The 17,765-nt window shown below is 37.9% G+C and overlaps 1 protein-coding gene across 1 annotated transcript in view; it reads right to left on the bottom strand.

Annotated features, from left to right (window-relative positions):
• ODAD2 (outer dynein arm docking complex subunit 2) overlaps positions 1-17,765 on the bottom strand; it is a 93,563-nt gene that overhangs the window by 42,187 nt on the left and 33,611 nt on the right. The window contains 6 exon segments of the mRNA XM_061468186.1: positions 7,766-8,008; positions 13,654-13,808; positions 14,307-14,417; positions 15,799-16,035; positions 16,196-16,405; positions 16,687-16,833. Of these exon segments, the coding sequence (XP_061324170.1) occupies positions 7,766-8,008; positions 13,654-13,808; positions 14,307-14,417; positions 15,799-16,035; positions 16,196-16,405; positions 16,687-16,833 (1,103 nt within the window).

The following is a 17,765-nucleotide window of genomic DNA, read 5'->3' as shown; positions in this document are numbered from 1 at the left end:
TAAACATTGCTTACTATAGCCAATGGGTGTGAACAAATGATGCAAAGACAGAATATGTTTTCTAACTAAATCTCATTAATGTTATTTACTTTTTTCTCAGTACTGTCATTCAAAATTCTTACAGAAGATAAACTATATTATAACCAGGACTCATATAAACATGAAAACAAGCGTGTGACTTTTTAACGATTGGCATGCAAAGTTAAATCTGAATTCAAGCATACTGGCTTCTTTCATATAGTAACAAATACTTTCCAAAACAAATATTTATGCCCAAAAACTATGTATTTAACTTTTTATTCAGTCTATGCCTAATGTATTTACCTTACTCTATGACATACTTTAAAATACTATGTTTCTAATCTAGCACTAGAAATTAAAATGGTCACACCACAGTGCATCCTTTGTTGGGCATGAATAACGTGTAACTTGTTTCCCCGTGTGCTCCTTACCAGCAAGACTAACACTGAATACTATGTCATAATTATTTAAACACACTGTAATCAAAGTATCTTTGCGACTAGCTGAAAAATGAATTATCATCAGAATCATCTCTAGACCATCTGTGTTATATTTATATATCAATCAGGCTTCGGGATCTTAACTTCACATTAGGGTCCAGTGGAAAGGATGGTCCTTACATGGAAAGGAAGGTCAAACAACACTTAATAGCCTTTACAAACATGTCTTTTTTTCAAAAAGATATGTTAAAACCAAAGCAGATGAGCTGAAGATAAAGGAAAGCAAGTACACCTTCAATGGCTAACCTCAAATTAAAAATCCAATTGTACAGAGTAAAAAATTACATATTTAATTGTAAATACAAGATACATCTAAATACAGATTGTGCTTAAAATCATCAGATAAAACATCTCATTTGCGTTCAGTATATATAGGTTTGCCAGGAAATTTTTTAACCAATAGTAAAATCAGCTTTGTATGTTATTCTATCATCATTTGAAGCAAAAATAGTAATTGCAGACATGAACTCTGACTAAAATAACCCAGGATTTTATTCATAACGTTTTGCTATAAACTGGTTAAAAATGTTTTCAAAATAGAATCATAGAATCATAGAACAGTTAGGGTTGGAAAGGACCTTAAGATCATCTAGTTCCAACCCCCCTGCATGGGCAGGGACACCACGTGCTTAACCATGTCACCCAAGGCTCCTTCCAACCTGGTCTTGAACACTGCCAGGGATGGAGCATTCACAACCTCCCTGGGCAACCCATTCCAGTGCCTCACCACCCTCACAGGAAAGAATTTCCTTCTTATATCCAATCTAAACTTCCTCTGTTTAAGTTTGAACCCATTACCCCTTGTCCTATCACTACAGTCCCCAATGAAGAGTCCCTTTGCACAAAACTATGGTTAAGATAAGACAAGTTTTTTAAGATCTGCTAATTTTAATACAGCTTATTTTATTTTACTCAGTTCCAAATCAGCTGCAAGGAAAACGTCATTCAAATGACAAATTCAGAAGTCTTAATGCAACAAGATACAATAGCATGATCACAAACTACGCAATTACATATATATGTTCAGATAGTAATGGTGATGTAAATAAAACTTCAAAACAAGCTTTTCAACCCCTCCAAACCTCGAACACTTTTGAGCAATTTTAACATCACTTCCCTGTCCTTTCAGAAAGCACAAGGAATTTTTTTCCTATATTGGAATTAATTAAAAAATAACCCATGAATCTTTCTCCTAGTCAAGCAGAGCACTGACCATTTACCAACATGAGGTACTTCCTCCCAAGAGAGGCTAAATATAAATGACCCAGCTCCAACCAGTATATAAAAATCAAGAGATAGAAGCCAAACACTGAGCTCACATTTTTCCACCATACTTAAACAAACTCTAAGTTGATATATCTTTCCTTTCTATTTTTTTTTCAAAAGCTTCCTTTTAAATGTAAAGTTTACTTTCATTTTCTTTTCAGATTTCTTGTTTTCTCTTCAGCTTTTAAAGGTTTACTTTATGGTTCTGCCTTTTGCTTGTAGACCAGAAAGACCAGTTGTTCTAGACCCAACAGAACAGAATACCTGAAAGTGTAGTTCTCTAACCACTCAACATATATAAAATCAAACTAAAAACCAGCATGAACTAAACAAACAAATCTCCAAATTACATTGTTCATCGCTGATTACTGCTTTCTCTCAGTTACACTAGATTAACGCAAATGAAAAGAACTCTGCATGAAAAGAACTATGTTCTTATATTCTCATATTGTTGTGCAGTTGCCATACAAGCACAAACCTCTTTATTTTTATCTTGCTGAGAGCATATATTTGCCAGTTAAGAAAGCACTGCTGAAGAATTCAATTTTTCTATGCTTTCACTACAAAATGTAGCGAATGAAGAAAACGGGTGTTAAATGAGCATATCTGCTATAAAAGCAAAGGGAACACTAAAATAAATGGCCCTGAAAAATGTTTCCTCTATAAAAGAGCTTAGACATTAATTTCTTTTCTATGCGAAAAGTCCTTTTTAAAGTGAACAAAAATACACATTTTCATGTCTTTAGAAATAAACAAAAAAAAGGAAGAGATGGGGAAATATACCTGCATATCTTGCAAATTTCAGCTCTGATGGCATAATGCTAAACAATATTCTGATTTGCTTTTGTATATGGCTTTTGTATCTTCCCCAGATTTATTATACCATTATTAGCAGGATGCTGTAATAAGCTACTTACCATGTTAAATACATGCAAACATGTCTTAAAATTTACTATCGTTGGCATTCAGTTCTGTATTGATCCATGGCTAGTACATTAATCACTCTGTGCTTACATTCATGTAATGATATATTTTATGATAGTTTTTTGACATTGTGATGATAAAATTAAACTACAGTTTACTGTAGTTTTACTCTGCATTAAGTAACCACAACTGTTAAAGGACAGGTCTTTTAATAAAGATATGGAGCATTTTCTTTGAAAGCTGAAAGGAATCTCACATAAGCTGAAATAATGTGGTATTTAGTTGATAGTAAAAATGTCAATATTTTACAAAGTTTAACTATTTAAATGCTTTATAGAATAGCTGAACTGTATGCATGTAATGTATCTAATGTACAGAACACTATTAGTAGGCAAAATCCTAAGAGGCATGAAGGTCACCTAAAGTAGAAATGAAGACTATTATATGTAATTGCTGTCTGGTGTTTCACTATAAGTAACACATAAACACATAAACACTCAGAGTTAAGAAGCAAGAGGGCAGATCCTGAATTCTTGTGGCTCTATACATTAACAGAACAGAGGCATCTCCCAGTAGACCTGGACCAAGATGGCCAGCTGGCCTCTTCAGATCCAAAGCTCTGTGCCTTGTAATAGACTGCTCTTATTTGATCACTGATATATTTAGAACAAGGTGTAGATTATTCTGCTCCTTCAAAATAACCAGGATTAGTTGTATTGGCAGTTAGAAATAGCTGGAGTGAAAGGGTGCTTCTATCATGTCCTCCTGTGCTGGTCAGATATTAGAGCACAGGTGAAGGGGTATGCAGCTGACATCACTTCTACAAAAAGGTAACTGGAAGGTGCTAAACATGGTATATACAAAAAAAAAGGTATATACAAACCATCTTCCTGGTATTCTCACAGAACAGCTGATGTAAGGTGTACATAGAATATGTCTTATAGACAAATAATATTAACACAATAAAATCCATTTAGAGAGTTCTGTAATGTCTAGGTTACAGGGAATTAGTATTTGCTACTTGACCAGTTCAGATAATTTAACAAGATATTTTTTAAGAACTTTTGCTGGTTGTTTACAATCAACAGTTGTTTAATAGACTTTTTATTTAATTTCATTTAAGAACCTTGATATCATGACACCACTGAACATCATGAGATCTCTGCACAAGACATGGGTCACAATTATAGAAATGTACTTCCTCTTTTTTATATATATCTGAAACTAGCAATGCTGTTAATCTGAAATAGTACTGATCTCTCAAATTCAAACTTAATATTGAACATTTCCAGTAGAAACTTTAACATGAATTTCTTAAACATACATACATACACACAGCCTAGCCATCTGTTTGTCATATCTATCATCTTTCTCTGTTACAATGTTATTTGCCAGAACTTTTGAGAACTTCAGTTTAATTGCCTGCCAATTTAGACCACAAATACAAATGTAAATAAACAAAGTTATACTGACTGTATTGCGCTCACTGTAAGATTATAGGGTTTAATTCTGGCAGAATGTAATCTCGTCTTTTTCGAAACCACACTTTAGCATGTTTCTCAAAACTTTCACTAATCACTGTGGACTGATGTGATAAATAGTATTATATACCAATGACTCAAACTCCATCTGTTTGGCTAAAATAATTGCACATTTTAGTTTTTAAGATTCCAAGCCCTCAATTTTGAATGCTAGAGATGAAGTCTACGGATTTTCAAATTAAAACAGCAAACGGTAATCTAGTGGCAGTTAAAGAATAAGCACGAGTTCTCTTAGTAAGAGAAAATGAGTAATGTAAAAAGTTCCTCAAAAAGACAAATGCACATAAAAGATGCATGCAGCAGCATCCCTGCCATTAGCTGTGCAGCAGACTTGAGTATGCAGAACAGCTTCATGCTGTCCACATAACAGAGAGGAAGTTCAGTCACATAGTTATGCTTTTTGTAAAATAAGTCAATTTAGTTTTTGCTGTGAGAGAAGCTGGATGCTGTTCTTTAATTTACATAGATCAGTAGAGTCAATAAGAATCACTTAATGGCTTGAAGTTGCCCTAAAGTAAAGGTTTGGTGCAGAAAAGTAACATTATTGTAGATTCCACTCAGTAGCTGTAGAAGTTAAAGTGTCAACTAGTAAACATGGCAGAGACAAAATACACAGACACAGAAGCTGTAGATCCACCTTTGCTGATCTACTCATCCCTCTTTGTCAGTGCAGGCTTTTTCCATAGAACATATGCTAAACGTACAGTATTTCTCTCAGAAGTTAACTGCACTGCTTCATAGAATGCTTCTCTTTTTTTTTTTTTATTATCCATATTATTATGCTATTTCTTATCTTAATCCCATCATCTTCCTTACATACCCTCAAATCATTCACAGAAATTACATGAGCACCAGTCTCGGTCTGTCTGGTTTCCGCATATCTACTGCTGCAAGTATAACCACATTCAAAATAGAAGACTGCTCAGCTGAATATTTAGTCTGTAAGCCCAACTTTGTTAAACACACAGCTAATAAAATGTAAGAATATATCTGAAAACTCTCAATCCTTATGAGGGCTTGATACTCTCTTTAAATTTTCCTGCTTTGTGCTGTGTTTCTGCTACATATGAAAGTCAATGATAGCAGAATCCAGAAAAATCATCATCGCTTTCAGAATTTCTGTAGTGCTAATTTAAAAAAATAACTCTTTCAACAGTTCTTGTCTGTAACAGATGACAAAACAAGCCTCAAGACCCACCAGCCAAGTTTGTCAGGAGAGAAGCTAATAGTAGAGAACAGCTTATCTAGAAACCTTGAAGCCATTCAGAGGAATAAGTAATTATGAAATAAGTAATGTAATAGGGATCCAGCCAGATGAACCAGGAACACCAGAAACAGCAAAGTACCAACCTGCAACGGGAAGTTCTCATCACTCATCATTAAGTATCATGTATATACTTCAAGGCTACAAGTGGCCTGGCATTGCTTCTTTCTAGAAGACAATCTTGGCACATCTCCACATCCTTGTTAAGATCTATCCTTTCGCTTAAGAACTTCAGAAAATGTTTACAGAATGAGAATGAACTCTGCAGCAGCTTTTAACAAGTCTACTTATTGTTTTAGTCCCAAATTCTGTAAATTCCATAAAACAGCCTATGTATCTTCATGTCTTTGGTCACTGACTTCCCAAAAAGGAGAGTACTTTGGATGAGGAGCTACAATTTCAATTTCTGTTGTACTGATCTGAGAGGAGGCGAAGGGAGAGGAATGGATTACCCCTTTTTTTTTTTTGGGGGGGGGGTGAGGTGCTCTTAACTCTGAGAGGCAGAGCTCTCAACCAAGCAATCATTAAATATGTGAAAAGTGTCTGGTGTCAATGCCCTGGTGTCAAATGTTTTAACTAAGTATTGCTTTTAAATACCTTGCTGGATTGGTATCAAACTTATACACACCTGGATGAATCATGCCATGGGAAAAGACAGCAGCATTATCTCTTCTAGTACGACAAGTCTAACCAGCACAACAGAATCATAATCATAGAATCAATCAGGTTGGAAATGACCTTTAAGACCATCAAGTCCAACCATTCCCTCAGGTACACGTCAGTCTTGCTAACAATAATAATTTTTATATCACAGTTTTTCTATAGTAATAAAGTATATTCTACTCTTGATCCAAGATCTTGTTAACTTGTCAATGTTTTAAAATATTTTTAAAAACATTTTAAAAGTTGAGAACCTTCAATAGAGAATTTTTTCAGATGAACCAAATCTGACATTTGATTCCTTTGTCCACTCTTTGTAAACTCTGTAAAATTTTGATTCAAACAACCTGTACTCTTTCTTTCTTAAAAACAAGATGGACTTTGTCCTATCACAATTTTAGCAACATGTTTTTTGTGCTTATACTGACCACATTCCAGTATGAAGATATCCATACTGGATGCTACAAGTGACAGTCCTGAGTACTGGAGTATCTCTGAGGCTTGATAAATATAAATTTGTATTTATTGGCATTCAAATTTCTCAGTTGGTTCACAACACTAATTCTGTGAGGTTAATATAATACTCCAAAGGCTGATTTTTAGTAAGGTATGTCTTGAAAGTGATTTCATTTATTTATACTGTTATGCTACATGGATAACTGTTCACACAACCCATGTTTACAGTTGTGTACCATCTAGCCTTTTGCCACTGGGTGACAGCCAAAGCATGAAAACAAAAGCCTTATTCAGGAAAGGAATTCCCTGCGCTGCTATATGAATATCAAGTGAATTATGCAAATCAGAACAGGAGGAGCTTAATAAAACTCTCTTTCTGACCTTCCTTATGTACAGGGAGAGAAATATGCTGAGAATCTTGAAGAAAATATCCCTGTAAGGGAACAGTAAGCACAGTAAATGCCAACCTCAGCATTTATCTGAAACACTTAACTATAAAACTCAAGGATCTTTTTAATTTGCACAAACCTACATCAAAAAATGAAAGAAAGCACTGACCCTCTCAGTAAAAAGCGTGTCTTTTTCTTTGGTTTTGCACAGCAATAAAAGGGGTGGAAAGAGTACAAAGTCTGAGTTCATAAAAGGAATGATTGAAAGGGGAGAAACAGATAAAATACAAATAATACTCCAAAATTTTTAGAAGTATTTTTCATGACAGCAAATGTGCACACTTCCTTTTAGAATTACTTTCTCTAATTTAGGCTATTATTTATGATGTGAGAACAGATGCAAAAGGAGAAGGCAAAACAGGTATCTATTATATAGCACTTTAAAATGGTGCTCTGTGACTTTGAATTTTAACTTTAAGACAAATCAGTTTACTAAAGGTTTATCTGATTTTCCACAAAATGCAAAATCTTTACATTCTACATACTTCCTTTATTATTATTATTATTAAACATATAGCATATTTTACAGTAGAATGTAACTAACCCACACATCCCTGTGGAAAACAAAAAGTAAAGTCCTTTAAAATCGGATTTTAAATCAGATTAGGATGATTATATTTGTGCCAGAATAACTTTTTTTTTTCCCCTTCAAAATTCAGAATACTATGAATATGAAAAGCTTACATCATACTTTCAGGTTCTGCTGCACATGCTCCCACTGTTTTGGCGACATTCACAAGTAGTGCCTGATTGGTTCCAGTAAGTAACTTCACTAGACGTGGTATTCCCTCACATCTACGGATAGTACTTCGATTTACTGTCTCCTGGCAACATTCTCCCAGTGCTCCAACAATATTTACAAGAACTTCTTCAGGCTGATCAGTAAGCAGTCCTACCAAAGCTTCGATGACTTTATATTCCCGAAACCTAAAAAACAGCAATAAAACCAAAGTTGGTATTCTCAGTATGTTACTGTTACAAGTTTAATTTTATAATATAGTTTACATTGTACTCCATTATAATGGAAGTACAATGTTTAATTTCTGTATGTAAATTAGCTTGTTGAAGAAATCACAATGCAGATAAACTATTTCAGTTCTTGAAAGTGTGACATTATCATGGTTTAACCCCTGCTGGCAACTAAGCACAATACAGCTGCTTGCTCACACCTCCCCACAGTGGGATGGGGAAGAAAATCAGAAGGGTAAAACAGAGGAAACTCATGGGTTGAGATAAAGTAATAGATAAAGCAAAAGCTGTGCACAAAATCAAAATAAGGAATTAATTCACTACTTCTATCACAGACAGGTGATCAGCCATCTCCAGGAAAACAGGGCTCCATCACAAGTTCCTTGGGAAGACGAACACCATCACTCTGAAAAACCACCCTTCCACCCTTCCTTCTTATTCCCCCAGCCTTATGTAGTAAGAGATAACTCTTTGGTCAGTTGAAGTCAGCTGTCCTGGCTCTGTCCCCTCCCAGTTTCTTGTGTACACCCAGCCTACTCACTGGTGGGGTGGAGTGAGAAGCAGAAAAGGCCTCAACCTTGTGTAAGCACTGCTCAGCAGAAATCATAGAACCATAGAATCGTTAGGGTTGGAAAGGACCTTAAGATCATCTAGTTCCAACCCCCCTACCATGGGCAGGGACACCTCACACTTAACCATGTCATCCAAGGCTCCTTCCAACCTGGTCTTGAACACTGCCAGGGATGGAGCATTCACAGCTTCTCTGGGTAACCCATTCCAGTGCCTCACCACCCTCACAGGAAAGAGTTTCTTCCTTACATCCAGTCTAAACTTCCCCTGTTAAAGTTTGAACCCATTACCCCTTGTCCTGTCACTACAGTCCCCAATGAAGAGTCCATCCCCAGCATTGCTATAGCCCTCCTTCAGATACTGGAAGGCTGCTATGAGGTCTGCATGCAGCCTTCTCTTCTCCAGGCTGAACAGCCCCAGCTTTCCCAGCCTCTCTTCATATGGGAGGTGCTCCAGTCCCCTGATTATCCTCGTGGCCCTTCTCTGGACTGGTTCCAATAGTTCCATGTCCTCCTTATGTTGAGGACACCAGAACTGTACACAGACTCCAAGTGAGGTCTCACAAGAGCAGAGTAGAGGGGCAGCATCACCTCCTTTGACCTGCTGGTCACGCTCCTTTTGATGCAGCCCAGGAGACAGTTGCCTTTCTGGGCTGCGAGTGCACACTGAAGCCGGCTCATGTTCATTTTGTCATTGACCCACACCCCCAAGTCCTTCTCTGCAGAGATGTTCTGAATCACTTCTCTGCCCAACCCGTAGCTGTGCCCGGCATTGCTCCGACCCAGGTGTAGGACCTTGCACTTGGCATGGTTAAACTTCATAAGGTTGGCATCAGCCCACCTCACAAGCGTGTCAAGGTCCCTCTGGATGGCATTTCTTCCCTCCAGCATATCAAACGAACCACACAGCTTGGTGTCATTGGCAAACTTGCTGAGGGCGCATTCAATCCCACTGTCCATGTCACTGACAAAGATGTTGAACAAGACCGGTCCCAACACCGATCCCTGAGGGACACCACTTGTTACTGGTCTCCAGCTGGACACTGAGCCATTGACCACAACTCTTTGTGTGCGGCCATCCAGCCAGTTCTTTATCCACCGAGTGGTCCATGCATCAAATTGATGTCTCTCCAATTTAGAGACAAGGATGTCATGTGGGACAGTGTCGAATGCTTTGCACAAGTCCAGGTAGATGACATCAACTGCTCTAGCCCTGTCCATCAGTTCTGTAGCCTCATCTTAGAAGGCCACCAAATTGGTCAGGCAGGATTTCCCCTTAGTGAAGCCATGCTGGCTGTCACCAAACACCTTGATGTTTTTCATATGCCTTAGCATGCCTTCCAGGAGAATCTGCTCCAAGATTTTGGTAGGCACAGAGGTGAGACTGACTGCTCTGTAGTTCCCTGGGTCTTCCATTTTCCCCTTCTTGAATATGCAGGTTATATTTTCCCTTTTTCCAGTCATCAGGAACTTCACCTGACTGCCATGATTTCTCAAAGATGATGGCCAGTGGCTTAGCAAATTCATTCGCCAGCTTCTTCAGGACCTGCGGATGGATTTCATCTGGACCCATGGACTTGTGTGTGTTCAGGTTCTTAAGATGGTCTTGAACCAGATCCTCTCCTACAGTGGGCCTACGGTCTCCCATTCTCACAGTTCCTGCATCCGCCTTCCAAGACTTGGGTTGTGTGGTCAGAGCCTTTGCCAGTGAAGACCGAGGCAAAGAAGTCATTCAGAACCTCAGCCTTCTCCAAATCCTGTGTAGCCAGTTCTCCCGAGAGGCTCCTGAGGGGGCCTACATTGTCCCTAGTCTGTCTTTTATTTGCTATGTACTCATAGAAGCCCTTCCTCTTGTCTTTTACATCCGTTGCCAAACTTAATTCTAACTGGGCCTTAGCTTTCCTAACCTGGTCCCTAGATTCCTGGACAATATTCCTGTATTCTTCCCAGGCTGCCTGTCCTTGCTTCCACCTTCTATAAGCCTCCTTTTTTCCTTTGAATTTTCCTCAGCAGCTCCTTATCCATCCAAGGAGGTCTCCTGGCCCTCCTGCTGCACTTCCTTCTAATTGGGATGCAACACCCCTGAGTTTGTAGCAGGCGATCCTTGAATATCAACCAAGAGTCTTGGGCCCCCCTGCCCTCTAGGGCTGTATCCCATGGAACCTTACTAAGCAGGTTCCTGAAGAGACCAAAGTCTGCTCTTTTGAAGTCCAGGGCAGTGAGCTTGCTGCACGCTCTTCTCACTGTCCTGAGGATCAGGAATACGACCACCTCATGATCGCTGCAACCATGGCTGCCCTGGAGCGTCAAATCACAGAATAGTTAGGGTTGGAAAGGATCTTAAGATCATTTAGTCCAAATGCCCCTCCTATGGGCAGGAACACCTCGCACTAAACCACGTTGCCCAAGGTTCTGTCCAGCCTGGCTTTGAGCACTGCCAGGGATGAAGCATTTACCACCTCCTTGGGCAACCTGTTCCAGTGCCTCACCACCCTCACAGTAAAGAACGTTTTCCTTATATCTAACCTGAACTTCCCCTGTTCTACTTTGAAGCCATTACCTCTTGTCCTGCTGCTACAGTCCCTGATGAAGAGTTCCTCTCTGGGGGGAACTGTAGGTGCCCTTCAGATATTGGAAGGCTGTTATGAGATCACCACGCAGCCTTCGCTTCTCCTGGCTGAACAGCCCCAACAACCAGTTGTACATGTGTCTTTTCTTTCATACAGAAGATACAATATTTTTTATATTTTGATGGCAGGACTAGAACTGCTTCAATAAAAGTTAATCTTTCCAATCTGGTTTATCAGTATAAGTATTAGAATAACTGAGGAATAAGGAACTGTCATTTTTTATCATCCAAGTCCATCCTTAGAGAGAAATTTTTCTGTTTGCTGTAACTTGGAAATATCTCTTTTTTCAAAAGAAAACATCAACAGCATGAAAAAAGAGTAGCAAAAAAAAAACACAATTTAAAACAATTTAAAAAAAATACTCTGATTTTCTCTGGCTACTTTATCTGTGTTACACATCCGCTGCTTCACAGAGGGAATGGTATGAGCTGGCTCTGCAATGGGCAGGCTATGCTCCGACAGAGATGTTGGCTCGGGCCATCTTGTGTCCAGAAGCAGTACGGCCGCTTGCAAGCAAACCAGAATCTGAGCTAGCTAGTCCAAGGCACCTGTACCAGCTCACTGATGAGTCGGAACATCTCAGCAATGTACTTCAGGTATAGGAAATACCGTAGAGTAGTTTGAAGATACATGCATGAACCAGCAGGGTTTGATAGTTCTAGCTTCATGCCAGACTCAAGCTCATCCCTCTAAATCTACTTATGTGTTCTCATATTATCCTCTGTCCCTGTCCTGCAGTGCCCTCCCATCTTGAGTTTGGGCAGAGTTTACTGCTTCAGACTCAGCACTACATGATACATGATTTCAGCTCAAGCCTGGAGCTATGCCTGGGTAGTAACCTTTGTGGAGCTTCAAGGACATGCCAAAGATGTATGAGTAGCCCAGCAAAAATCTGTTTGAATTTGGCAGAATTATTTGCTACAGCTATTTATTAGTATAATAAATAAAAAAGGCAGGGGTTCATTCTCTAGCCCTGAGGAGAACAAGCACAACACAACATCCATATGGCTAAAATCTCTTACCCTCACAATTCAGGGTGGCCTCACCCATTCTGCCTAATGGAAACAAGCTGTTGCCTGCACTGTTCCCAAGAAGTGTCTGGGCACTGTCTGGAGGAGCACTTGCTGGCACCGGCCAAACTGTGTAAGGGACTGTCATAAAAAGTTAAACAGTATGGAGAAACATAACGTAGTGCCTTAACCCTGAAAGGTTTGGCCCAATTTATTTTACTAGTACAGAGGGAGCCATTCAGTCTACCTCATCACTTACTGATCCAGAACCAGGATGTCTCTGTGCAGGTACCCAAAGCCCACAGAAAAGAATATATCATTCTGAAAAACAGGTTACTGTGCAATCAAGAATGCAAAAAGCAGCAGAGTATGTAAAGACCATGGCTTTGTATACCAACAGCTTGGGAACTCATTTGGAACAGTAAAAAGCCAGACTATAAACCTTTATTACTAGAATTTTTGTGATTTTTATCCATCAGTAATCTATCATATATGCTAGTCCAGCGCAGTACACTAAAATTAGGGCTGCAGAGAGAGGTTACCTTTTACTGATATGCACTCCAGCCTATGAATCTTACATCCATCTGTACAAAGCAGCATAACTTCAGCAGGAAACCTAGCATATATTCCAGTGAAGCAGGTTGTTTGGTTTTTTTTTTTAAGTATGGTGAATGAATATGATACATCAATTTTAGATGAGAAGACTGAGAACTCTCAATCATTAAGCGGTTCCATGAAAGGCAGAGGGTGATAACTCCTGCTGTCACATTCTCAGATAATCACTCAGGACCCTGATGCTGAGAGGTTGTAGGTACCTACAATAGACTCTCATCAGTTAATTCCACTCATTTGCAAGTTAGGTGTACAGGTTGAGATACTTTTCTGAGACCTTCTGTAGTCAAGGAGAGAGGTGTCTGGGCTAATTATCTTAGATTACAGTATATATTTCTAAAGTAGATGAACCTAATGTGTATTAGATATCTACCCTAGAATGGGATAATTTGCTCTATCTCTATTGACATAAAACGTGAACTCTAAGTGTGCTAGCTACTCTCTCTACCATGCAGCAGTGGTCCTGGTTTGTAAACTACAGAGAGAGTGGGGATATGAGATACATCTATGTATTAAACATTTAGTATGTGCTAGTACCCCTCCTGACTCAGTGTCCTATATCTTAACTGAGGCACCAACTGTCCCCATTGACTCTTAAGATGCTAGGAACTTAATGCTATCTATCTCCACAGTACCCTGATGAGGTCAGGTGGCACTATGAAACCAGAGCTGAAAGCCTAACATATTTTAAAGTATGTTTTTGAAGAGTCATGACATAACAATTTTGAAAACTACAGAGGCCCATAAAATCAAAACATAATAATGTAAAATTAAATTCTTACTTTGCCACATTTTCTTCACTGATTGCACATTTCCAGATTGCTCCTGTCACAGCTGCTAAAAGTTGTTTGTTTTCAGAGTTAGCAAGCAGAACAGACAGTGGCTGTAGACCTCCATGCTGTCTAACCAGGTCACGTGTTTCTTTATCTTCTGCACTCTGTACAAGAAATATATATACAATGTGAAATGTTAAAATTATTTCTTCAAAAGCTAGGTGTATTATGTTGCAACTAGTAAAAGCTAATACAGAAGAAAACATAAATATTATATTAAAGTATCTGAATATGCTAACAACTGACCAAGAGAATTTGACAGCAACTGTTCCAATATATGCAGCAGTCCTTATACTGTCACATCATCCCCTTTGTGAGCAAAAAATCCATTAAAAAAATAAAGCAGCTCTTTGCACTGTATGCCCTACCTCTCTCCATTGCTACCTGTGCAATTTAGGGCTTGTACACAAGAAGAGCAATTAGGAATTTAATTACAATATTAAACATGCAGCTAAAATATTCTCATGAATTACCCAAAGACCATCAACATTTTTATAAACACATTAGAGAAATAGTAAAACTAGAAATATTAAAATGGACAACCACATGAAAACAAAGGGCTAATCGTGGAACTGATCTACTGATTATAACAACAAAATTACCTTAAATATGGCACTTGCACAGTGCATCTGAAGCTCCACATGTTCACTACTCAGATTTTTCACAAGGTACTCAATCATTCCTTCTGTCTTAATTGCAAGTCTGTAAGTTGGCTAAAAAGGTAAACTGCATCTTTAAATCCTGAATATTAACAGTTAATAATACTAGTCACAGTAATAATACAGTGCTACAATTCTAGGCTTTGATATTGAGAAGCCTTGGACTATATTTTCAGCACAAGTCATCTGCATTGCTTTGAAAATAACTATTCTATTCTCTAAGTTAATCAAATACATAAATTCTCTGCAGTGCTCAAATCACATTTATAACCAGGCGCTGCAATGCTGATTTTGTACCCACCTGGCTTAAACAGAATTCAGTATATTCTGAAAGGTGTCCAGACTCCCTGCTCATAGCCAAGGAAGAAAAAGATGCTTCAAAATGGGATCATGAAATACCCACTCCCTTCAACAGGTGTATTACTAGAGCAAGGTTAGAAAACTGTTCTGAGAATTAATTTTTTTCATGACCTTTTCTTCCAAATTTTAACCCACAGGCATTGTAACAGGGGACCATTATTTAAGAGAGGGAAAACATTTGTGTAAGAGATCCATTTAGTGTTATTTCCAAATTCAGCCAAATAAGAAATCTCAAAAACTTCTCCTTCTCAATACAGACTTACTGAAACTAAAATCTATCAGGTTGCTGTCTCATGGAGCATGCATAAACCTGTGCAGTTTCAGGAAGCTAATTTTGAAAATACAAAGTGTTTTAAAATGTAAAATCTTTTGAAAAGTCATGTCTTCCATGTTTAAAATTCATCAAGAGAACTTAAGTATAATTTTTACCTTAATGTCAAGTAAGAGTCCAGAAAAAGAAAAATAACCACTCATCTTATGTGGCAATGGTACAAACTACTTGTATTCAAATTTAAAAACTGAATATACTCAGACCTGTGAAACCTGCCAAGGCAATCTGTAAAAAAATCACATATATTGCTTTCTTCTTTTTGCAATTGGTCAGATGTCATCTTACCCAATTCACAAGGCCATTGAAAACCATACTGTCCTGCACTGCATTGGATCTTTTTGGCCACACCTGCAGGTTAGCTTTGCAGAATTCAAATGTACTGATTAACCAGAATATAGCATCTTAAGTTGCCAAACTTGTCAAGTATGACAAAAAAAAAACCCAAACAAACAAAAAAAAACCAACCCCAAAACAAAACAAAAAAAAAAGCAGCAGAAAAATAAAGCTGGTTAAGGATTTCATTTCCTTATGTTTTCTTTCACAAAGAACTCCCAGCCTTTTAAATAAAAAAAAAGTTGTTGTCTTTACTTCATTACAAGCTGTGACTTTCTCAAAGCACTTTGGTCACACAAAGCATCAACTTCCAGATGGGTAATTGGCCTGGTTTAAGTCAAAAGCATGCTTCCTTTTAGTAGCCAACTGTTTTAATGTTTAGAAATAACGCAGCTCCATGTGTTTACTTACCGTTGAGGCACATTCTTGTAGCGTCCCCACTACTGGAGTTAAGATGTTTGCATGTGAACATTTGAGCCATCTAGCTAATAATGGAATGCCACCAGCTTTATGGATTGCTGCTTTGTTTTTGGTGGTTTTGCTGCAGCTCCAGAGTGCCAAAGCTCCACAACGTGCCATTTCACTATCTTTTGCTTGGTATGGTATTAGACTGGTTGATCCCACTGCATCACAATCCAACAGCCCAACCTAAAAAACCCAATTTTTTAATTATCTACAGGAAAGTTTGATATTATACTGCTTTTTAATTCTGGTAAAGACTACCACAAGAATCATGTATACAACACCACACATTTTTTTGAACAAAAAAGTGCATATGAAAAGGGTATAAATTTTAATGTCTGCTTACCAGTCTCTTGATTCCTCCATGCTGCCTAACTGTCCTTTGTGCTCGCTTAAATCTAGCAACATTAGCAATTGTTTCAGCTGCCAGACATTTTAGTTCTCTATCCGGAGAGTCCAATATTTTCACCATAATCTCTAAGCCCCCAAGATCTGCAATTGCATGCCTGATCAGGGTATTTTGACTAATTTCCTTCAGGATTTTTAATGAACCGATCTAAATAATGGAAAATAACAAGTTAAACATTATTTAAGTATACACAAACAGAAAAGTTATTTAAAATTATGGGCTATCTAAAATATTTTATCTGTGAAATTGAATCAGAAGAAAGAAACTGAAAGTTAAAGAAACAGATTTTCTTTTTTAATCCTTTAAATCAAGAAAATACAGAAATAAGAAAAGAAATCAATTTTCTTTATACTATATAACTTTGGAAATTGAAAAAATATTCTAATAGAAAAGACATATCCATTGCTCTATTTGACAAAGCTACTTACCTGACATTTAATTTCTTCCGTATCAAGCAAATTAATTAACACTTCAAGACATCCAATGTCTCTGATGGCCATCTGACAAGTTTCTTGAGCCAGATTGAAATCTTTCATCGAACACAGCGCAATCACAGTAGCTGTTGGATTACCTCCCTAAAATAAAAAAATAAACAAATGAGTAAACACATTTAATATAAAACATAGTCTATTCAACAGTACTAGTTAAACTACTACTAAATAAGAAACATGTTAGAGCATTTCAGTTCTATGGTGTTAAGTAACACAGACTTGATAGGAAATAGAATTACTGGCTTTAAGATGACAGAGGGGAGATTTAGGCTAGATATTAGGGAAAAGTTCTTCACTGAAAGTGTGGTGAGACACTGGCACAGGTTGCCCAGAGAAGCTGTGGCTGCGCCATATGTGGAAGCGCTCACATCCAGGAGGATGGGGCTTTGAGCAACCTTGTCTAGTGGAAGTTATCCCTGCCCATGGCTGGGAGTTGGAACTAGATGATACTTTGGGTACCTTCCAACCGAAACTATTCTATGATTCTATGATTATGTCTGGAAATGGCACAAAGATTGGAGAAAGAATAGCACGGTGTGACAAATAACTAATACGGCTTGCTGTGAGCAGTCTAGTAAATTAGGCAGTCAAGTATTGTGAGTTTTCTAAGAGTGTCTTGCAGATAGCAAAAGAACACACAATGAATATACAGACATTTTAGAGAAGCTACTTGCATTCTTTGCATTGGTATTCACTCTGGAAGAAACCAAAGTGATTCCAATGTGTATCTTCTATTGTGGACATTTCAGAGGATTTTTCTGAAACTGAAGCCACTGTAGGAAATTTTTATTAAAAAACTCTGACATTGTGAAGAGTAACAAACTGCCATTATTAGACAGTATTCAACTGAGTTTTAAAGGAAATGGTAAAATAGTTGATTCAGTAAAAGTGGCATTTACCCTTTCACTTCAAATTGCCCTGTTGCCAATGTCCTGGGAAACAAAAAATGTGATGTCAACTTTGAAGAGAGTTCAAGGGTTATCCAAGGCCTTTTAGCAAATATCTGTGCTGGACAA

The sequence above is a fragment of the Pezoporus flaviventris genome, unplaced genomic scaffold, assembly GCF_033815535.1.
Source record: "Pezoporus flaviventris isolate CSIRO_AGI_PZ_B2104156 unplaced genomic scaffold, CSIRO_AGI_Pfla_v1 ptg000047l, whole genome shotgun sequence".
NCBI lineage: Eukaryota > Metazoa > Chordata > Aves > Psittaciformes > Psittacidae > Pezoporus > Pezoporus flaviventris.
Note: the sequence above shows the minus strand (reverse complement) of the source record. Positions and strands in the feature narration are given on the sequence as shown.